At 40.3% G+C, this 23,245-nt stretch overlaps 2 protein-coding genes across 3 annotated transcripts; both read left to right on the forward strand.

Moving 5' to 3' along the window:
• The first annotated feature begins 910 nt into the window (after positions 1-910).
• LOC133892538 (uncharacterized) lies at positions 911-5,641 on the forward strand. The gene is made up of 2 exons (XM_062333383.1): positions 911-1,348; positions 5,109-5,641. The coding sequence occupies exons 1-2, from the start codon at positions 1,053-1,055 to the stop codon at positions 5,368-5,370; spliced, it is 558 nt and encodes a 185-aa protein (XP_062189367.1). The 5' UTR covers positions 911-1,052; the 3' UTR covers positions 5,371-5,641.
• A 5,382-nt stretch (positions 5,642-11,023) lies between these two features.
• On the forward strand, positions 11,024-21,316 carry LOC133892051 (uncharacterized). Of its 2 annotated transcripts, none has more exons than XM_062332796.1 (9): positions 11,024-11,316; positions 14,530-14,946; positions 15,087-15,223; positions 15,874-15,987; positions 16,069-16,137; positions 17,280-17,385; positions 18,259-18,419; positions 18,494-18,623; positions 19,146-21,316. In XM_062332796.1, the coding sequence occupies exons 2-9, from the start codon at positions 14,632-14,634 to the stop codon at positions 20,826-20,828; spliced, it is 2,715 nt and encodes a 904-aa protein (XP_062188780.1). In that variant the 5' UTR covers positions 11,024-11,316; positions 14,530-14,631; the 3' UTR covers positions 20,829-21,316. The 2 variants fall into 2 exon arrangements, with proteins under 2 accessions (XP_062188780.1, XP_062188779.1); XM_062332795.1 differs by having other exon boundaries at positions 11,025-11,316; positions 19,059-21,316.
• The last annotated feature ends 1,929 nt before the right edge of the window (positions 21,317-23,245 follow it).

Raw genomic sequence — 23,245 nt, forward strand, 5'->3', positions numbered from 1 at the left:
TTCACCATGTATATATCGGAGGGAGCCATGAGCGTATCACCTATCAAGTCGTACTAAATGCTATCTACTCGAGTGTTTTTCTTCCCCAAACCCCAAACACCCCCTCTAGCGAATGAAGTCTTAGCCTACGTAAATAGATAATGTCTCGTCCCGTAGCATGAAATGCTATGGGATGGCGTTACAAATAGGCGTGTCGCCGCACGGCAGATAGGACGATGTTGTATGCGGGCATGCAGCATGGGGCTACGGGACAGGGTAGGTCGGTCAACTAGTGTAGGGTCTACGTATTTATACTAGCTATGGATAATTAGTTTCGTCAGGATTAGACCGATCACGTTATTAGTATTGTCTATTTATATGTATATCACTCCTGCTATATAAATATAGGAGGGTCGGACTTGTAATAGAAAGAGGAACAAATATGTATACCGTTTAATATAATTTATAAAAAAATATACATGATATATGGGTGTTATCCTGCGAAAGGCCTAAATCTGAATAACCTGGTATTCTTAAATTCATACACACACTAAATATGACAGATCACATACTATCATCTGATATACCTTGAAAGTATTGTTAAGAACTAGCTCTAGACATAAACGACTTTATTTTTCGATACAAAATAAGGAATTGTCTCGATAAATACCGTATGGATCTGAATTGAGGGCAAACACCTCGCGAAACTCACCGCTACCGTATGGATCTCCCTTGGGAGCCCGGTTTCGGAGACAAGCCACACCGCGGACCACACACACCAACCCGGGGCGAAATTGCGACGCCCGTCGGGTAGCCGCTGCCAGGTGGCCCCCACCTCCCCCGCCGTTAGCCAGTCCACTTCCAGTCAGGCACTCACTCACCCACCCGATCGACGTGACCACCCAGCAAGCTTCGCTCTCCCTCCCTCCCGCCCTCCCCAGTCCCCACTCCACACCGACACGCGACCGCACCGCCTTTTTAACTCCTCCCGCAGCAGCTGCGCTCGAGAGCACCCAACCACTGCCAACCAGCTGAGCTGCCAAGCTCGAGAGCGGGAGGGAGCGGAGTAAGCAATGGCGTCCATCATCGTGCAGGTGGTGGTGATCCTGCTCGACGTCATCGCGTTCGGCCTCGGCGTCGCCGCCGAGCAGCGCCGGAGCAAGGCCACAGTCACCCCCGACGCCGCCAAGGAGTACGACTTCTGCGTCTACGACTCCGACATCGCCACGGGCTACGGCGTCGGCGCGCTCCTCCTTCTCGCCGCCGCGCAGGTCGTGCTCATGACCGCCAGCCGCTGCTTCTGCTGCGGCCGCGGGCTCAAGCCCGGGGGGTCGCGCGCCTGCGCCCTCATCCTCTTCCTCATCACATGGTAATCTCAACCCTCAACGCCTCGAATTGATTGAATCCTGGTGCTTGCTGTCGGCTAGCAAAGCAGATCGGGTTGGGCTGGGTTGGGTTGTCCGGTCCCCTGCTCTGCACTCTGAGATCTCGTGACACTCGCTCGCTATCGTCTTGATCTGCGGCGGCGGTAGCTTAGCTTAGTTCTTGGAGCAGTTCTAAACGGGATCCGCGTCATGTTCCCGTGGTTTGAGCTGATTGCGCGCGGCTCGAGCTAAGATCCGTTTCCTGCTGGGTGTTTTGGGGCTGGATCTTGTGCTTTGGAAACTGATCTTGTGCTGCACAAGTTGTGGTACAAATGTAGAGTGTGGGTGATGGAAGGTGAACCGAGTCGGTGAAAAGGCGGCCAATTATGGGATGTTCATTTGGTTTAGCTGCTAATTTAGAGCAAAGGGCCACTTTATGAGAGTCGATTGCCCTTTGGAGCTCGCATTGTGTCCACTTGCTATCTAATACGCTAGGCCTAGGCACGAGGGAGTGGTAAAATGCTTTGCTTTTGAAAACAGTTTGGATTCTATGTGTATGTGCTAAACTCGTGGTAGCTCAACACTGTTGTTGTTGAGATGCAGGAAGGTATGTTCTTGAAATCCTAGGTGAAGTGTCTCTCTTTTTTCAAAAGAAAAAGAAAAAGAAGAAGGAAATGAAGAAGTGTCTCTTTCTTGCTTACCAAACGAAAAGTCAAGTGCTTAACCACTGCTTTATTCTACTGGTTGTCGGTAATATTTTGGTTGCCTCATACAAGCTAAGCTCTGCTTTAAATATAAATGAACACTTTTTTGGGGATTTCATGTGATGTCCTGCTGAAAAATCTAACTCATTCTTGGTTGGAGCCTATTAGTAGTTGACTCCAAGACATGTCATAGATCTGCTCAATTTCTATATTGGTGATGATATATGTCCAACTGCTCCTAATGTACTTGTACTGCAAAATACTTGACACGGAACGGGTCACTCTGTAGGATTTAGTTTTTGGAAGAGTATTCGTGTAACAGTTGTTGGATAACTTTGATATATTTATGTGATATCATGGAGATGCTGAAAGTCCCTCCAGTCACAAATAAGCGACGTCTTAGGAAATCAACACAGTTTCCAAAATACAACCTTCAACATAGTACACTTAGCAACATCATACATTGTGAAAGTATTTTTGGACAAATCTATTCATACATTAACCCTAAATATGTATAAAGATATGCTTAGACAGATTTCTTAAAAGTTTGAATGCACAAATGTCAGTTATTTTTACTGAAAGGAGTAGCAAATAACCTGTCATGTCCTTTCTGGGTAGCTTAGCTAATCAGTAGGTCATCAACTTAAAATAAAGTAATGAAACCATGTTAGGCACAGCTCACCTTCTGTGCTTTTATAGCCTAGCAGATTACTTTAGCACCCAACAACTTTTGATTATTTGTTTACACACTAATTTGACTTCTATTAAGTTTTTCGATGAACTGTTGAACCACATTAGTTATTTGACTATTGTGTCATGAATTGTTTATCTATTTCTCTCGAAATCACCAAGGGATAGTGACATTTCCTATGCAATTTCTAAGTCAACCTCAATTGATGGCATTGCTTTCTTTGTGTCCTTGGCAGCCAGCCTTCTGGGGGAATTCATGATCTGCCATAATCTATTCACAAAAACAAGTGCCGGTTAAATTTCATACGGAACCACTTTCACTTATCTGTCTGTTTCTGGATGTAAGAAAAAATATTTACACCGAAACTTTTAGACATGATCGTTTAAGCATAAACTTGATTCAACCTTTTAATACTTTGATAGACATACCCTGATCATGTCTTGATCCACACAAATTTTCATTGTAGGTTACCTATTGTAGAGTGTTTTCTCTCCTCTCTTCCTTCATCATTTTAGTGTTTCCTCAATGATAAGAGAACAAGTATTCTAATATGTTTGTGTATGCACACACAAACTAGTCTTGTGATATACTCTAATCTTGCTGTGAGCACTTTCACTGGTCGTAACCAGTACGCTCAGCAACTGTGCATTGCACTTGATGGTAGCCTTCTGCATGCATGCGTTCTGCACTGATGCCTTGATTTGTTGATGGTTTGCCAAATGACGGTGCACATAAACACATGATGGACAGATCCTTTTGTAGCTCACGGAGGGACATCTTTTCTGGCCAAAGAGACATTAGTTCAGTGAATAGACACACCTGTTCATGAATAGACACCCAGTGAAACCAACCGAGAGCAACTGCACAGCTGTGCTACTCCTTTACATGATATAATCACACATCCTTGATTAAGTCCTAACTGCACTAGCTAACATATATTAGCCATGTCCTTTGCATCAAGCTAAAGCTTGGCTATGCACATGAACCAGCATTCTTTCTTTACACATACAAACATACTGCCTTCATATATGAAATTTCAAAGGGAGAGAAGAGGGTATATAAATCCAATAATTCTAAACATTTTATTCTACCAACCATCACACTAGAACACCAATTATTAGAATTATCCGATAAATTACATGGGCCACATTGAATATATAAAATATTCTTACACTGGATGTTGGCATCCCTCCCTTCCTCACTGCATATATTGAAACCTGAACTGGATGCACTGTCACTGCCAGCTTCAAGCTCTTATGGCTTGAACAAAAAAAAATTCGGTACCTACAGATTAGAGATATATTTAGGGTGTGTTTGGTAGAGATCCAGATTCTCCTAAAAATGTTTTAGTTCCAAATTCTATCTGGAAACATTTGTCTGGTGAATCAGAATCATCTCTGGAAACCGTTTGGCAAGTTGTTTGAATTCAGTTTCTTGAAAGAGAGGATGGCAGTGCAATTGACCAGTTTGCCTTTTCTGATATGCTGTGTTTTGGATTTTTTTGCAATAACAACATTTGACATACATATACATCATGAGCATCATCTCAGACCATTTTTGATCAATTGTTGCATGCATTTGAATTTAATTGGAATTGAACAAATTTATGAGAAGTGAGGTCATGTGAAGAAACTTGAAATTTCACTATATAACTTAGAGCTGGAGAAAATTTTAGAAAATTAGTCCTTTAATTAAGATAAATATTGACAATTTTTTCCTAATTTCTGGGAATCATTTTAAAGATCTAAAAATTCATGGAAGGTGCAAAAACAGTCAACTTTAATGGATTTTAATTTGAATTCTGTTCAGGCTTTTTAAGTGCAACCAGTTAAAATGGGTTGCTTATGGATTATAGAACCTACACAAAAATTAGTAGATTTTTTGGAGCCTTTTAGGTCTAAACCTATAGGGAAAAGAGATTGAAAATATGGATTTTTGAGACATCTTGTTAGCTGGGAACCTAAAGGCAGTCTGGGACAGAAACGACCGAAACAGCTTCTCAGGCATTTCGCCGATTGACAAGCGTTTGGACTAGAATTGTTTCGACTTTCAGCGTTTGGCTCTCCAATAGGCCATTTCAGAGGAGAATTGGTCTGGATTCAGACAGCCAAACACACCCTTAGGCACACGTCCATAATATGTGAAGCAGGTTTTGGTATCCTAAACATTAGTTCAGTACATGCCTCTTAACGTTTGATTGAATGAACCATACTTGGCTAAATGGTTTAATTTGCTTCTATTTTGTCAGTACCTTCAAAGTTAACTATTGCTGCCATAACTTGAAATATGGAAAGTTATATCGTCCGTGTCATATCAATTGGAATTCCAATCCAAATTTTCACCAGCAAGATGTTTCACTCCCATTGGCAGGGTGACGTTCCTCATTGCGGAGGCATGCTTGCTGGCTGGATCAGTCCGTAACGCCTACCACACCCGGTACAGGGGCATCTTCTACGGAGAGTCCCTCTCCTGTGAGACGGTGCGCAAGGGTGTCTTCGCTGCTGGTGCAGCTTTCACCTTCTTCACGGCCATCCTGGGCGAGTTCTACTACATCAGCTACTCAAAGTCGCGTGATGCCGCTGGTGGTCCTCCATACGGCGGCTCCAGCATTGGCATGGGCCCTTACAACTGAGGAAATTGCTGAAGGCCGATGATTCGGTCACCATGGAGTGCAATGTTCTTGTTAACACTACCTTAGTAGTTACGGTGTAATTGGTTATTGGTTTTTCTGTTTCTTTAGGTTCTTTATGAGATTACTCGGTTGGGCTGTATACTATATGGTTTATTGGATTGAATTCTGGACATGGAATACACGTATCGTAGTATGCTATGCTGTTCAAATGTCGTACATCTTTGCCATGTCTATTTGATGTTTCCAGTCCTAGGATGTTTGTTTCTTCTTACTATCGTGGTCTTTGTTTCTTATTATTCACCATTAATAATAATGGCGGTCATGTTTCATGTTCTGAGGCCATGGATTAATGCGGGCTTGTTTGGAGCACCAGGACTGCATAGGTACTATGAAGTTCCCGCATTTCAAATAGCACAGTATATTAGTAATAACTTTAAAATTTGTGGAAGGTATTTAAATTCCTATTTTTAGTAGAAATAAGAATATCTCGGATAGTATGCAATTTGGGACTCTTTTAACAGCTGGGAAAATAACTTAGGCCCATTTGAAACTTTAGAAACTTTTCTCCTCTGAGGCGTATTGGAAACTTGAGAAGTTTCCTTGATTTCTAGGAAAATATAACTTTTTATGGAATCCAAGAAAAATTACAGGCCATAATTGATGGGAAAATCAAAGCAGCCTTCGGGTGGATCTTACCGTAGCACAATAAAACTCGACCATACCAGTAATAACGTGGTTGGATACTAAGACCTATTTGTTTCAGGCTGTTTTTAACTTTTTTTTTCTGTCAGAAGTCCAAAAGTTAGAAGTTCAAACAAACAGGTTTGCTGAAAAGTGGTTTCTGAGAAGCTAGAAGGCTGTTTTAAAAAAATAAATTAGAAGCTGAGAAGTTAGCGGAGAGTAGGTTTTCTGAGAAGTAGTATGCTAAGAAGAAAAAAAATATTGTAAAATCCAACAACTAAAAGCTAAAAGTACAGCTTTTCAAAGAAGTCAGAAGCAGAAACCCAAACAAATAGACTCTAATAAGAAACATGCACCTAAAAACAAATAAGCACCTAAATTTAAGTTGAAGATAACTAAAACCTAGATGGTAGGTGGGTACACCCATCATAGTATAATATAAAAATGAACTTGAAGTATATTGAGTATCCAAACGCCTTATTTTTAAGTGCTTAGGTCTATTGAGACGTCTATTTATATAGTCGGTTGGGGTTGATTTGTTGGATAACTGTTCTTGGATAAACAATTTTTTTAATGCTGTTATTTTAAGTATATTGAATATCTTGACGAGCAAGGATAGAGACAAGGGACGTAAAGGACCAGCCCCCAACGCATCATGCATGCATGTACTATCTCCTACAACATGTCCGCTAAAGGTGGCCAAGTGGGCCGAGCCAAATGGTCTGACACGAGGCACGACCATTTTGGTTCGGCCCAGGTACAGCATGATACGATGGCTAACGGACCAGGCAAGCACGGCACGACAACTTGGGCTGTGCTTGGGCTGGAGCCGCGGCACAAAGGGCCGGCACGTCATGGCCCGTTTAACTGTTCATATTTTTTAATATTTTATATAATTTATTTAGATATAATACCATATAGGATATGTAGTGCAATAGTAGTATATTTAACTCCCAAATAAAAGGTCGAGTGTTCGATTTCGAGTGAAAGCAAGTTTTATAATTTTTTTCAATTTTTCATGGACTGACAGACAAAAAAATCATCGGGTCTACCGTGCCACGGTCCGGCACAACACGGCCCGATCTTAAATGGGTTGTGCTTGGGCTAGAGTCGCGATACGTGGACCAGCACGGTACGACCCATTTAGCTAACGGGCCTAAACGGACTGTGCCTAAACAAACAATGCCTCTATGGGCCTAAGTCATACTGGGCCGGGCCGCCCATTTGACCGCCTATTGTCCGCTGCAGCATACATATACTGTTAGAACCCTGTGCATGTAATCCCATGCATCATGCATTCATACATTCTTAGATGATCATGGTAACTAAGTACTGGCCCAGACATATGTCTACTGAAGCAACGTTCAGGGTCTTCGGGAATTATGGTGTTATTTAATTCTCAAAGAAATACTCTAATTAAGGATTGAGAGATCTTACAAGTGTATATAAAAAATAAATATGCTTTGCATCAATCGAGGAAAACAAAGTCAAAAGAGCCCATTGGCATACAAACTCTTTTTTTTTATCTATTATCTATATTTCAAGTATTATATATCTTTTTAAATATATTTTAGGTATTAGATATCGTCAAGTATAATTAATTTACTACGCATAGTAACTATAAATGCATGTAACTAAGTATTTTTCTTGTCAAACTTTATCAATTTTAAAATATTTGTCCTTAATGATTATGATTCATGTTCTATTACTTTATTTTTTTATTGACCTGAACTTTAGTTATTTTTAATTATAAAGATTTTTTTAGCAAATTTTATAGTAAGCAAATATCAACCTAGCAAAGGTAATATCTGGACGTTGCATGGATAGATGTTCATTATATAAAAGGGCATACATTTGTTACTGTAGGTGAATTTGTGTATGAATAAAAAAATTATTTTAATCTAATCATGAATTATAGATCCATAGTAAGACACTAAGACCTGTATTTTATTCTTCAAAATAATGGAAAAGAGATTAATCAATATTAATATATATATATATATTTATGAGTATAAATTTAATAGCTTCTTGAACTGATTTAAATTTCGCTCTTCTCGGCTTCTTCTATTGTCCAATCCTGCTCCGTCTTGAGGAGTGAGATTACGACCATCACAACATGAACATAAAAGATGCCAGTAGTATTCAGATGTACGGAAGCCACAGTTCGTGAAACATTTTTTTTTTGCCAACCACATTTTTACGTGGCCAATTTAGTTGCCACGAGAGGATTAAACTACAAAGAAAGTGCAGCTCTCTAGACAACCTGATTTGACCATACACCCACAAAACTTAACAATTCTCAGGGGAGTTTGTTTGTTGGGAATTTTATTTCAGGGATTAAAGAGACGGGATGGTTGCTGATATCGACAAGCAAGAATACTCGACAGTTGACTCCTACTACGGAAGTGAAGCTGTTTGGCAACCTCTCCTCCAAGCCCACGGCCAAGTCCAAGCTGCACCAACTCGTCCCGTTGCTGCTGCGAAGGACCAAGACAAAAATCGCGCGCTGATTCAAGTCTATCTCCAGGTGCAGCAAATCAGATCAACTCAAGATCAGATTGACCATCCGCCATATCAAGGAGCCATAAATTTCCTTATTTATGTCTAACCAGCCACGCAATTTGAAGGAGGGAATATCTTTCCCTATCGACATCCAAATCAGATATATTTAAAGAAGGAAATTAGGCTCCATTGCTAGATTAGAAAGGGTGCTGCGCCACCTTGATCCTTGGACTAATTGGCGTGTAATGAGTTGTGGGGAGTTGTGCGTCTCGGGTCCATGACCTCCTAAGGTTTTGTCCCGTGGTACTATTTTGTAAATAGTGTAAGCCCAATGTCCTTTCTCATAAATAGGTAGTAGTCGTCCACATTAGACTTGGGTTTGCCGTGGAACCATAACTTGTGAACTTCATCAATACTTGAAGTTTAGATTGTGTTATCTTTGTTCTCGTGAGTTTCTTGATTGCTTGCAGGAAGTAATCCCCGTGGTAAGGCTGATCATGCGAGAGCATGATTAGTAATGGCAGTCGTACAGGTGTAACATGGGTTGAATCCTCAAGCGTCAACATCCTCACAACAAAATCAATCGATCTATCGGAAGATTAGGCGGTTGTTTGCATCACAACCATAATTAATCTTATAGTTGACATATTGCTATGGATCTCACGGATGCCATAGAAAACTTAAACTGCCTAGCTGAGTGTTGCAGCAAACCACATTTGCCTCATCTTCATGACGGTCGGTTGTTTTGTCCCAAGTATTAAATTGCAAGGTAGAGACTCACCAATTGTAATTAGGGCTATCTGACTTGTTCTTTTCATCCTCCAAACCCTACATGTTATTTAAAGTTGTAATTTCAACGATATTTCAAGAATCATGAATCACTAAGTAGGTATTGGTTGGAAGGCTTCTAGCGCGCTTCATATGTGCAATCTAGGAACAAGGAGATGAAAGGGGAGGAAGGGAGGAGATATCATTTGACAGAGAAATCCCACAAATGAGCTCTGGATAGTGCATTTGAAGAAATGTTGATGAGCTAAGCATGTGTATTGATAAAAGGAGGAGGTGTGAACAAATAGGTTTCAAAGGGCTTATGTGTCTGATAGCGGCCTATCTAAAACATGCCCTACTCAGCCCAAATAACCATCAACTAAAGCCTATAACCTAGCCTCCTTCCATCCTCTTCTGAGTAGCCCAAGTAGCCATTAGTGAAAGCCTATAAAAAAAACCCTAGCCCCTTCCATCCTCTTCCTTGTCTCTGCCGCCGACGCATTCTTCTTTCACGCATCTTACCCCTCCATTGATGCTGCTCCCTCTACCATCGTTGGTGCTGCTACCTTTTTCATGTAAGTGCCTCATCCTCTTTCTTTCTAGATGTTACTACACCCCTAACCTTCAATCAACATCTAGCCAGACAACCACACCACAACAACTTGATCTAGTAGCCCGTGCTCGAGCGACAAACATGTAGATCTATTTTGGAAACTTTGTTGGTTGATTGCTATGATTCTATTTCTATGTCTAGTTGACTTTCCATCTAGATTTCTCCTTACGACCCTCCGGATTGCCATTGATCTAGGGGTAATAACGAAGAATTGCAAAACTTGAAGGGACTCGAGGTTTCCTTCCCTTCTCTCTCTTGTACAGTTGCTACACCACATCATTGGTGACCTCGCCACATGAAACATGTCACAGCTCACAACAAATCAAACCTCAGTACACCTAAGTCTTCTTTCATCGTGAGACATCACTCGCTCCTCTCATGTAGATATGGGATGCTCCACGCAAACAAGACCGATCATGCAAACTTGCTCACCATAGGCCGCATGGCCGCACTCAAGCCTTGGATAGACTAGTGGGAAGGCCACCGGATTTGGCCACCGCATTCTTGGGAAGGACCACCGTGGAGCTCATTGGTGAATATGTTGGTGTGGAGCCGCCGATTTGGTAAGAGATGAGGTTGATCTGTTGTGGAAGTGCTTAAGATCTAGCAAGGAAGCCATGTTTGGTGTGAATGGGAAGGAAGGGGAATGGAATTATGGTAGCTAGGTAACATTAATTTTTTTTTTATTGAAAGTTGAGTATCAGCTTAAGACCCATCATATTGGCCCTGATTGGCAGAATTTATCAACATTAAGTTGTATCAAACATGCTGAGTTTATGCTGGCTTTTAAAAAGCTAATAAGTTGATTTTTAATGGAATAAACTAAAAGCTGATAAGTTGGCTGAGTGTGACTTTTCTAAAAAGTTAGTATGCTAAAAGCGTAAAAATTAAGCCGATAAACCAACAATTTATGCCATAAGCTATAAACAGCTTTTAAAAAAATAATTTTTCAGTAAAAACTCGTAAATTTCAGATATTGACAAACATGCCTATTGTGCTAATAGCAAAAGCCCACTGACACTAGACCACTTGCATATCATTGATGATGCCCTAACATCCCCAAATGTAGTCGGGCCGATCCACCGTCCGTTGCATCCAAGGGTCTTTATCCCCTCTCTAGTCTCCCTTCGTCTCTTGTCTGATTTCGTTCTACCCCCAACACTTCGCCAGGATAAAATTCATATGGCCGCACCCGCTGCTCGGACATTAGTAGCATTTGATTCCCCACCTCAAGATCCCTAGCTTCCCATGCCTTCCATCTCAATCCTCGGAAATCTTGGAAGGAAGCGCAGAAATCAGGTGAATTGTCATCCGTAGCTTCCCGTGTCATCCATCTGAATCCGTGGAAATCTTGGAAGGAAGGCAAAAGGTGCAGAAATCAGGTGATGACTGGTTCTTGATTGCTGTTCCTAAGTTTTTTTTTTGGATTTGTTGGTCCAAGGAGCTTCCTTTCCTGCTGCCCGTTTAGTACTTGATCTAGGAGCTCGTCGTGGGCAGCCAATGCATCCGGACCCGTGCGCCACTATTCAGCCAATTTTTTCCTCACTCCGACGCCTGCCCACCGAGTGTCCGAGTCTGGCAGCCGGATTTTGCCTGTGGGGTTTTTCCCTTTTTGTGGCGGCGTGATACGAGGAGAGCCAAAGCAGGGGAAGGATAGGAGGGGGTAGAGCAACGTTGGATGCAACGGACGTTGGATTAGCCCGACTACATGAGACGCTAGTCAGAGAATCTCGATCCGGTGTGGGGATGGGGATCCATCCGGACTTGGGTCGATCTCGTCTTAGGTTGGTAGGAACACCAATCTTGCTTGGATGGATTGTTCAAATGACACGTATGGCAACTATTGATATTTGGGAAGGGGATTGGAAGAGTAGGTTCTGTTCTAAGATCAAATTCAAATCTTATCCCAATTCAATTATCTGTTGATTTCTGTGCTGCCTGGTGCCCTACAAATCCAATCCACCTTCTATCAGTAGTACAATAGGTTCTTCTTCAGCGCACAATATCAACCTAGCCAAGGTGCAGGGTGCAATTTGTTTTCTAGAATGCGGTCCTTGTTAAAGGGGCAAGCTGGCAGGCCGTGCCATCGAGGATTGGGGGGATATGTTAGAGAGGGGAGTAGCAACAAAGATCATTAGGTGTAGAGCTGGTGGGCATAAATTTGAATGAACCTTTTCTTTTCTGAAATCAATTGTATGATGTATAGAAGTCTATTTATTTTATTAATATTGTTTCAAAGCTTGTGATGAGTGCGTTAGCACAGGGTGCACATAGGACTTTAGCCTTACACATTTGTGTCACCAGACGTCTCTAGACATGAGAAAATGAAACATTAAGTCTTCAAACTTTTTCATGCTTGACCTGAAAGAATTTGGAATTTGAATTGCTTGTTTAGTTATAGGCGAACTGGAGATCCAGTGACACTCCAGATCATAGTGGGCCTGATAGTTGTTTGAGTCAAAATGTAGGGACAATTAGGAAAATTTAGTATCCTCCAAGCAGCCCACACCAGAGCGATATAACTCGAATGAAAGGTTGGTTGCTATAGGCTTGTTTGATTGCTACCTTAACTCCATGCCGGAAAAAAAGTGATGCCTAAAGGAAGCCTAACAAACTGATGAATTTTGCCTAACCAGGGATAAAAGTTTGTTATTAATTGGACACCATAATTGTGGGGAAACGTAAAATGAGAAGAAGCGTTTTCAGCTTCCTACGGCTCAAGGCACCGACTAGAGAGAGAGAGAGGAGGAAGAGGCAAAGGGATAGAAATCCATCACCAGACCCCATCGACCCCCAGATCTGCTCCTCCAAAACATACATTGGTCACCGAGGGCGGGCAGCAGGCGGCATGCGCATCGACGCAGGGGTTTGGGCATGAGTAGCAGCGCCTGGACGGATGTCGTGGATCTCGCCGACGACGTTGGGCGGGGAAGCTCTCTGCCTGGATGGACGCCGTGGATCTCGACGACGACGTTGAGTGGTGAAGCTTCGTGGGTGGCAACCTGCCGCGGGCTTGCGTGAAGGGCGTGCGCAACGAGCTCAGGCGTCCGATTTCCTGCACCTGAGCCTGAGCTAGGTTGCGTGAGTCAGGTAGCATATCAGGGCACCAACCAAACACCACTCCAGTAAATCTCAGGGAGGACTCCGGTTTGGTAATTTGGCTCAAGGTCGCAACCAAACATGCCATATATCATGCAGGTTTTGGAAGCTTAGCGCCCTAAATGTTCAATATTCTTCAAGAATTGACTAGCAAATTTGAACTACATCCCCTCCTTTTTTTTTTCTCAGTATATGATGTTGCTAGGAGCAATGGCCCAGTTAGTTGAGTGGCTAGCAATCCAAGAGAATAAGATACACAGCCGTTTTCTTCATCCTTAAAATTTGATTATTTTTTGGTTCAAAATCTGTTGCCATGCTTATGATAAAATACATTTAGTTACCCCTGGCTCTGTTTTAAAATGTATTAACTCATCCGATCCTCCCCTTGTCACACTTTAATTGATTGGTTGACTGTTGTGTACAGTATTTTAGCATATAGTGTAGTTTCATATACATTCCTGATAAATTGGGAAGGAATTCGAGTAATTTATGGGTGCTTATTAGAATTACATGGAATACATTCTTTATGCAAGTAATGTGATCTCAACTATGAACTAGTTTACTGTACTGGCAATATATCCTTTGTGATTCTGTAATATTATCTGCACATTTTGGTTGACTTTGTTAGAAAGTGACACCTACCTTACCTGATTACATGTTTGAGATTTTAAATTGTAGATGAAATTGATGCAAAATGAACAATTGAAAAGCATAATGAATAAATTGCTGTCTGATGAAAAAAGCATTATAACATAAACTATTTACTTTATTTTGTTGCTATTGCCTATTTAGAAAAGTCATATAGTTAATAATATAAAGTTTTGATTATGTATGACCCAAAGTTACCATACTACCCCTTAGATTCTAGATTTATCATAGACTTGAGATATCCCATTAAACAAATAAGAGAAGATGGCCAAAGTATGTTAACAGAGATCGAATGATTTTAGTTACCTCTGGCTCTGTTTTCTATGATGTACCATAGATTTGGCTAGGATCGTTAGAATCGCTTTGGAGTTAACAGAGGTAATGACCATTTAATGTTAGTTAACTGAGATAACAACCAAGCGGACCAATAGAAGCAAGTGTAGGGCCCTCAAAATATAATTTTACAAACCTAGGGAGCTGTGTGAAAAGGCATTGCAAATTTAGGGATTTATTGCAATTTTCTCACTGATGTAAGACTAAGATTTTTAGTTGATCATGCTAATTATTGTTGAGATGCGCAAAGCTTTATTCTCCACCTCTATAACTCGTTTTAGTTCGTTTTGTGATGATTATCTTCCTTTCAAAAAGCTTGGTTGATCATGTTTGGGTGTGTGCAGCTAAACAGAACAATCTTTCAGGGTTTAGTAAGCTTGGGTCGATGACATGGTTTTTCTTCTCTCTTTTTTCCTCTCCAAGTGGGCACCTATGCCCTCAGTTTAGTTGATTGTATGTTCTTGTTCTCATTTTCATTGAGCTGGCCTATTTAACGTAATTATGTTTCGTTTCAGGTGCTGTATGGGTCTTTGACATCCGGAATATATTAGGGTTGAAGCAAGATTAGGGACTTATTCAGAAGTAAAAGGATTCCATCCTTCAAGTTAAATGATCAAATGACCAACAGAACGGCAGCAGGCAAGCAAAAGAAACGACTAATAAATTATACCAACTCAGAGCAATACAAACCAGGAAAGAAAACAAAAATTCACTCATCTAATTGTCTAGTAAGTTTGAAGCCTCATATTGGTCTTAAATGGGATCAGAATCTGAGAAGAGTTGTGCCAGAAAAGGAACAAGTTGGAATTTTGTGGTCAGACTTGGCCCCTTTCATAGAAAGTCCAAAACATTCTTCAGGGCTGGCTGATGTTACATATGTTCCTCCAGAGACATTTGCTTTTGAGAACCTGAGAGGCGTGCTATCCTATGAGGTCTGCCAATCTTTAGCATGGTCTATTTTTTTATGACGATTTATTTTCTAAAAGTCACCTGTTTTTTGTGATGTTAGCACCCTATTTCCGACTTCTATATTCTCTTGCTATACATTAACAGAGTTTGCCCTCGATTGTAGGTATGGGCGACATGTCTGACAGAGGCTGAGAGAAAGTTTCTCATACAATTTCTTCCAAGTGAGACTGATGCAGAAGAAAGTGTACATTTGTTGCTTACAGGAAAAAATCATCACTTCAGAAATCCGTTCCTCAGCTGGCAAGTTCTCTACGATGTGGTTTCTGTCACAATTTTTTATTTACATTTCTAGGGTTTTAGATGCATACTTTTATGCCTTTTATGTGCTCTGTATAACTTAGTATTTGTTTTATTTCCAGTCCAATGTATGTGTGTTTTTTTTTTTTTTGGTCTCCATAGGGTTTTGAAGTAAGTACATGTACATTATTTCCTCTCATGATTCCTATTTGTCTTGCCACTACATGATGGCAAGTTGGCAACTAGATATATCCTTGTGCTTTTATAACTTGATAATGTACTTACAAATTCAATAAGAACTAGCTTTTGGGACACAAGAATTTGCAACTTTAGAAATTGCTCAGATCAAACACCAAAAGCCACTGATACTTTTGAAATGACCTTCCATAGGCAATGCACATCGATCTAAACCATTTAAAGTCGATCTAGTTCCTACGGTTAAGGGTAGATCCTATTGGCTACGAGGTAATGCACAATCTGTTTATTCTTAAATAATATTACACTAGAATATAACATATTAATGTCCCTTCTTTAAATCTGTTTTTGTCTCTTCCACAGTTTATTCTACTTTCCTTCAGTTTGGCTGCAGTACTATTTTTTCATCTTCATATGTCTTTTAGATGTGGATCATTGATGAAATCATTGAACTGTAGGTCATCTTCTCTTAGTTATGGTGATATTCATCCAGATGCTATACTTAACAAGGAGAAGCACATAAGAAAAGATGAGAAGGCATATCATATTGACTTGCGTAATTATCATTCCAAGTATGCCAAAACCAGAGCAAGTCCATTACAATTTCACCATGTCTGTGATCCCTTAATATTAATTGTAATATTACTGTGCAGCATGATTGAGACCTTGAAGAAATGGAGGAATAGATGGCTAAGTTGTGGTGATACAGACAATTTGTTCAGGTTGCACTTGTATTTATTTATTCCTCATCAGCTTGCTTAAATTATTTTACTTGCGTGTGAGCCTTCATACATTGATAAACCAATGATTCTTGTTCTTTTCTAAACTCGTACCATTTATTTACCACTCATTCTTGAATTAAATGTGGACCTCATTCTTGTGAATACATTTTCAGTTTTCACATTACATATGCAGTTAACTAAACTAGGAATTTACATCCCTCAATTTTCTTTTTGCATATATTGATAATTCACAATTACTAAAATAGCCTTGTATGTAGTTCTTAAATAATGTAAGAACAGGTTTGACCTTAGTGGCGGAAATAAAATTTTCCCATAATGTAATGGTTTATTTACTGGATTTGTCCTGGTTTTCCTGCATATACGGTTGATTCAGCTACATAAGTTGCTTTATTTCATCCAATTCTTTCACTGGCCAAATCTGCTGGTGTCTATGCTCACCCCAAGCTGACTTTGATTCTTAGTCTAAAACTCTTGAACCTTTCTGAATTCTATCTTTGCCGTACTGCTCTTGCTTGGCGCAATCAATTGGAATGCTTACTGTTTCTCATTGTTGTCTGATGTGTCTTTGTTTGGGTAGTTTTAGGTTGTACTACCTATAATTGGCATGCAGGATCAACGTAGTTTGGTATTTGATGTCATCTTTTGCATGTTTTCCAAGTCTCCATGGGTTTCGAGTGGCTGGTACATCAGTTGTCACATCAATGCTTTTCAGTTTTCAATATGCATTTCTTATGAAAGCTTTCTGGATAAGTTTGTGCTGGTAAGCTGGTTGTCACATGCCAAGCAACCTCACTTTCAAGGTGTGGAGTCATAGTGTTTCAGCGCTGAATGGTCTCATGTTTTAGTTTTCTGGCGATTCATATTGACAGTATTAATTACTGTAGTGTATGCACTGAAGAGCTTAATTTCTCTTGCACTATCGAACAATAAAGGTCTATTAATACTTAATTGTTAGATTTTTCAACTTCAAGGAGAATATCAAATGCAAACCCAACGTTCATTGTGGTGCACTTGAACTATTATACTGCAAATTTCAAGAGCTAACTCAATTCAAGATGAGACAATGATGAATTTCAACAAAAAACTTACTTATCGATAATCCACTGTTATGCTTTTTGCAGTGCTAAACAGAAGCAAGGAGTTATGCAAGTTGTTGCTTCTAAGGGTGGAATGCCCCTGAAGGTTGCACAAAGTGTCGATGTCTCAAAATTTATGTCATACATTGAGGTAAGATAGCCATCTCATAAGAATTATAACAATGAAGTAGTTTTGTTCAGCTTGGGCCACTGGAGCTTCTTTAAGAAAAAGTAATGAAATCTCAGTCATCTACCTTTGAGCCTTTGTAATGTGCAATCCCTGTGGCCAGCCTGCAATTTAATATGGCTACCAAATAAGAAGATCATATTGCTAAAACTAGAATTTCTGTTTGTATATTTGCTTTCCTTGCCCCCGCAGTTCTAAATATTTTTCCATTCTAGTTTTCAAATGTGATATTAGTGAACTAAAAGAAGAGTTATGGTTAGTCAATGATTCCAGCTTTGTGCAGTTGCTCGTTATCAGTTATGGGTGTCTGCTAACAGCTGATTGGTGTGGGCACTGGCACCGCATTGTCTCACATATAGAACCCATTCTTTTTTCCAGCTTGTGATTTTCTTAATGAGCTATTACCTTGTTTTGTAATTTTTTATGAAGAATAATGTGAAGGGATGTGTTGATGTGCAAAATGATGTAGAACTGAACTGGAATTTCCTAAATTAGTCTGCAACAATGGATGCGATCCTAATCAGTGAAACTGAATATCAGCATTAACTGGACTCTTCATGGTGGTTTTTTAATGCCTGGTTATTTCTTTTGTTGTATTGTCATCTCTGTCCAAATTAGAACTTTTGTCTTTTCAGGTCTTCAAGAAACACCTTTGACAACCAATATTGATCACAGCATGCCAATAAAAAAATACAAAATAGTTAATCTCAGAAAGTATTGTTGATGACGTTCCGCTTAATCTTTTCTAGAAAGTTGAATACCATATCGACTTTAGACCATTGTTGTATGATACATTTTCCTGAATGACGTGGTGCCTTTGCTTGTCTAACTTTTCAGATCAGTAGAACACAGCTCAACCATATTAAGAGACTGAAGCAGTCTGGTGATGGAATTCAGACCAAACATGTTTCACGTGTAATTGGTGGCCTTGATAAATCCCATGTAAAACAATATGGAGCATTAGTAGAGGGTGAACAGAGAAGAATGCATGAACATTGGTCAGTAATGTTTTAATTTAGCATGTACACCTTATGTGGATCATTGTTCTTACAAGGAAGTATTTACGTAATAGGTTGAACATGGCGCGCATTGATCTACCTGCTGCTTTTGAGGTTCTTAAAGACCGGAAGACACTGATGGAGAAATCAAGAAAGTTACTAGGCCTTGAGCTTGGAGAAAAGAATGTATCTATCTTGATAAAGGTTCGCAGTGACTTATCCTTCAATTCTTGTTCTTAACTTTGTTTTGGTGTCGGGGGAGGTCTTTTACCTGAATGTATAAAAACTGCAGTGGATGATATCAGTTCATGCTTGTTTCTATGTATCTTGTCACTTTACGATGTATCATACCATTCACCAGTGCAGAGGAATTCCTGTTCGATGTACTTCATACTATAAATGAGGATAAAGATGCTGAATTTTGTGACGAGGCATCTAGCATGAAAAACCTAGCTAGGAATTGCTCTGCATTGTTACCTTATTCTTATCAGGCAATTACATTGTCTTTCTAAAGAACTTACACTTTGTCATAGGTTGATGTTTTTAATAGAAATAAATTATTGTAACAAAATAATCTTAAATTGTTTTTAATACTCAATAGATGATTATGGTTTATTTATGTTTGTTTATGATGAGAAGGCAGACCAGTTATCAGACGTAAGAAAAGATCTAGGACAACATGGTTCATGTGAAAATGATGGCAGCCCAATCTTGCAAACTGACCAGGTAGATCACTCACCTCGAAGTAAGTCGCAAGGAGGGAATGATGAGAACACACCTCTTCAAGATCAGGATGATGAGGAGGCTAAGTATGTGGAAACATCTATTTACCATAGTGACAGCCCCAATGTGAGAGATCACAATCTCATGGTAGTCGATGGCACAGACATAACTAGTCAGGGTGAGCAGAACTCTGATGTGCAAGATCAAGATGATAAGGATATCGAGTGTGTATATGAAGACATGTCCTGCTGTGCCAACCCTGATGAGCAGAATGAAGATGTCACTGACATTAAATTGCGTAAAGATGTCCTGGATGTTCAATATGAAGAGATCAGAGAAATCAGCTACAAAGATACAACTCTCAACAATCATAGCTCAGAGAGTCAACATATCAAATCCAATTATACAAGCACACTTGTTCACACCCTTGACTGCCAAAATATGCAAGTTCAAGATCTCGATGGCATTGCTTACACAGGTCCATCAATGCATGCTCATGAGCAAGATCAGGACCTAAAAAGCATCAGCAATCCAATTATGAACATAGATGGCCATGGTGTAAATATTCCTTCAGAAAAGAGTCATCCAAAGAACGCTGTAATTGCGGACCAAGAAGAGGCTGAGAACATTACAATGATACCATCAAACAGTTCTTCACTACTTCCTAAGTCCTCCGGAGAACAAATTCTTGTGGAAGATTTTCTGGATCTAAATGACCAAGTGGCAAAAGGTGAGAAAGACAGATGGCAGTTGCCAGGCTCTCTTCAGTCCTATTATCATCCTCCAGAGAATAGAACGTATAAGGGTTCAGGTGACTTACAGATTAGGCAGAGGTATCTCTCTTCAGGACAGCAGAGTTCTTCGTACGTGGATAATGGTGTTTTAAGTCAGCAACTGCCTCAAGTCACCATGTCTGCATTCCCAGTGGATAATTCAGCATCATTTATCGAACCCTTCTCGAATCAGCAGAGCAATGGCCAGCTCCAGATAGCGAAGGACATTGGAATGCTCTCTTACTCCCTTCAACATGCAAATAGCATCGAACAGTCAACTGGTTTGCATTCTTTGGCCAATAACCGCTTGGCTCAATCTACTCCATTTCCCAGGCCCTTGCAGGAGCAGCAATTAATTTATCAGAGTCGCCCTGGCCTTTATGTGCAACAACTTCACAATAATTTGTATTCTGGTATGAGGTTTCCAGCTAATGGAAACGCTCCTATTGCTGAACAACATTCTTATCCTGCTTTTGCTCCCAAGGATCATAAATATAACTGGTTCTCTGATGGGAATCAGTCGCATGAAAATAATTTGTCTGGGTTGGAGTCAGATAACTGCTTAACCCAGGCCTTGCCAAGTGGAAGCAACACAGATGGAAGTCTGTTTAGTGCCATATCCCAGTACAAACGGCCATCAGTACACATGCAACCTGGTATGTTGAGTCCCAGCCAGCTCCTTGAACCAAGGAATCAAGTTCGTCCACCTCAAAATTTTCTTCCTAGGAGTCAGGATACAAATGCTCCATTTTCAGATGTCTATGGCCACAGCCAGAATGTGCCCAGCAGTCCACGCAGTCATGCAGCAGCGGTAGGCTCACTGAATAACATGCATTGGACAAACTTCGTACACCAGAATCCTGGAATGCCTGACTTTACAAACAGGCAGTTTCGAGGGCCCTGGACCAGATAACTCTTCCTGAGACTCTGGATGCAGGTTGATTCTAGGTGCTGCCTAGCTCGATAATAAGGAAATTGGGGTACGCTGGAACAGAATGCTTTTCAGCATCGACTAACATTAAAGTGGTTTTTGAGCTGTTTCAATGGTGTGGTTTCAGAAGTATTTTACATACTTTTGCGCCATGCCTGTCTGAATGTCGGCGCTGAGAATCTGGAGAGTCGGAAACTGAGGATTCTGTTTTACTTTAATAATAAGCTCTGCTCCAATTTCCATGTGTAGGCTGCTTCTATGGTCCTCGGCAAACTAAATCTCATGTTGAATTGTGTTCTTTGTGGTGCCCGGTAGGGACTTCCTAACATTTCATGTTTCCATTATACTTCGGTTGGCGTGTTAAACTATTGGTTATTCTGAGAGCTGAGAAAGGCAAGGCCATGGATGACAAATTTGATTGGTTGCCTACCGTGCGCACAGCTTTAAAGTGGTGTTTTTTTCGTTTTCAATCATTCTCTTGACATGTGATTCACGTATGAAGATGTTACACCAATATACTCGTGGATATGTCATTTTAGGCATCAACATGCGACCTGGCTTTTTTTTGGCCTTTTCGAAAACAGTTTTTATAAATGGACTATGTGAGGAAAGATGTCTAGAAATGGACCTTTTCATGGTGCTATAGGTAGTGGCGCCGTAGATTTATTTTACAGCACCATTAACTTTGGCGTGCGTGTGCTGGAAGTGTCTGTATGATGTGACCTACGGTGTCAAAGGTTTTGGCGCCGTAGGTTAAAAGGAATCACGTTAAATCTTATCCGTCGCTTTATGATCTAACAATGTACAATAATTTGTGGTAGTCACTTAGGAGATCCCATTCCGTGTTCATAGCACACTGTGCTCCTTTCTCGCCAGTGCATTGCAGAGACCTCGAGAAGAGAAATTCTATTGCATTGCAGGGCATGAATCCCAAAGGCCAAGTACTTGCAGCTTTTCAAGATGCGGCAGACGCATGTGCACAGTGTGTACCAGCCAAACCTATATTGAGAGCGCCAGTGCTATAAAGCCTTTGCCTCTCTCTCCAAAGTAAAAAGTAAAAGAGCACCACAAGGCGCAGTGACATGTGCACCTGTATGGCCAACTCTTGTCTTATTTGCACAACTGTGGTATCCAACATTTGATGTGTGGGAAACTTTTTTAGCAGCTCGTTGTTTTCGTGAGGCTATCCCGCTCTTCAACAAACGACCCCTTTTTTTGGCTTCGTTTTTATGAGTGCAGTCTGCTGGGTGCTGGCTCTAGAAAAGGGTCTCCGGCGTGCAAACGGCGCTTCTTCGTGCAATGATGAGATTGGAAGCTATGTTGTGGGGTCAGGAAAATGGCGGTACTTAATTATCAACCTAGTGAAATCAAGTAATTTAGATTCTGCAGAAGTGACTTCAGATGAACATGGAAATTTGGTATCACTTGGATTTGCTAGGGCTGTTTGGTTCAGCTCAACATGAGCCAAATCAAAATTTAGAAACACCAAAATATGGGCAATGCTGAGTCATGGGCAAAGAAAGTCATGTTTGGATCCATGCCATACCAATTCATATGCAATGGCAATTTTTTTTAAGTGAAAATTGTGTTTGGATTGTAACCATACCAATGTCTTCCAAAATTCTTAGTATGACATATGAGTCCTACTTATTAACAAAATCTTTTTTATTAATATAATCAATTGAGATCTTGTTTTGTAGATTTAATTACAAGGAATATTATAGTATAATCGAGCTATCATTTAAATATACGGTTTAAGAATTATAGCGTCAAATTTTTTTCTAGGCTTGCCAAAATTTGGCAGTGAACCAAATAGGGGCTAAAATATGAGGGTATTATCAATATTTGGTAAGGTTTGCTAGGGTAGCAAAATAAACAAGCTCAGAGCAAGAAAATATGGTACAGAGGATTGCAACCAAGGGGGCAGTACAATTAGGGGTTATTTGGTTCTTGCCTCCAAGAAACCAAGTCAAAATTTGGTCACATCTAGGAAATTTAACTTCAGTTTAGTTCAGGGCTAAAATTTGATCGTGCCCTAAAAAATTTGACCGCCCAATTTTTTTCTATAGCAAAGTTCAACGAGGTTTTTGACTGGGCAAAATTTTAGCTTGATTTTAAACTAAATACTACTTGATATGATCAAATTTTAGCATTACCCTAGTTTTGACATGATAAGATTTTGGCTTGGCTTCCGGGGGCGAGACCCAAACAACCCTAAAAACTCATGTCAGAAGAGCACTGTGAGTACATATTTGAAAACTCTTGGTCCAACACTAACTATTGCAAATGGAGAACAAAAAGGAACGAGCTTGAATGCCACCTCGCAGAGCTCTCTTGCTTTGTATGATGACATCTGTAGAAAAGAGAACCTCAAAATTAGATAGGCCATCCTGCCCCGG

This window comes from Phragmites australis, chromosome 15, assembly GCF_958298935.1.
Source record: "Phragmites australis chromosome 15, lpPhrAust1.1, whole genome shotgun sequence".
In the NCBI taxonomy this organism is placed as follows: Eukaryota; Viridiplantae; Streptophyta; class Magnoliopsida; order Poales; family Poaceae; genus Phragmites; species Phragmites australis.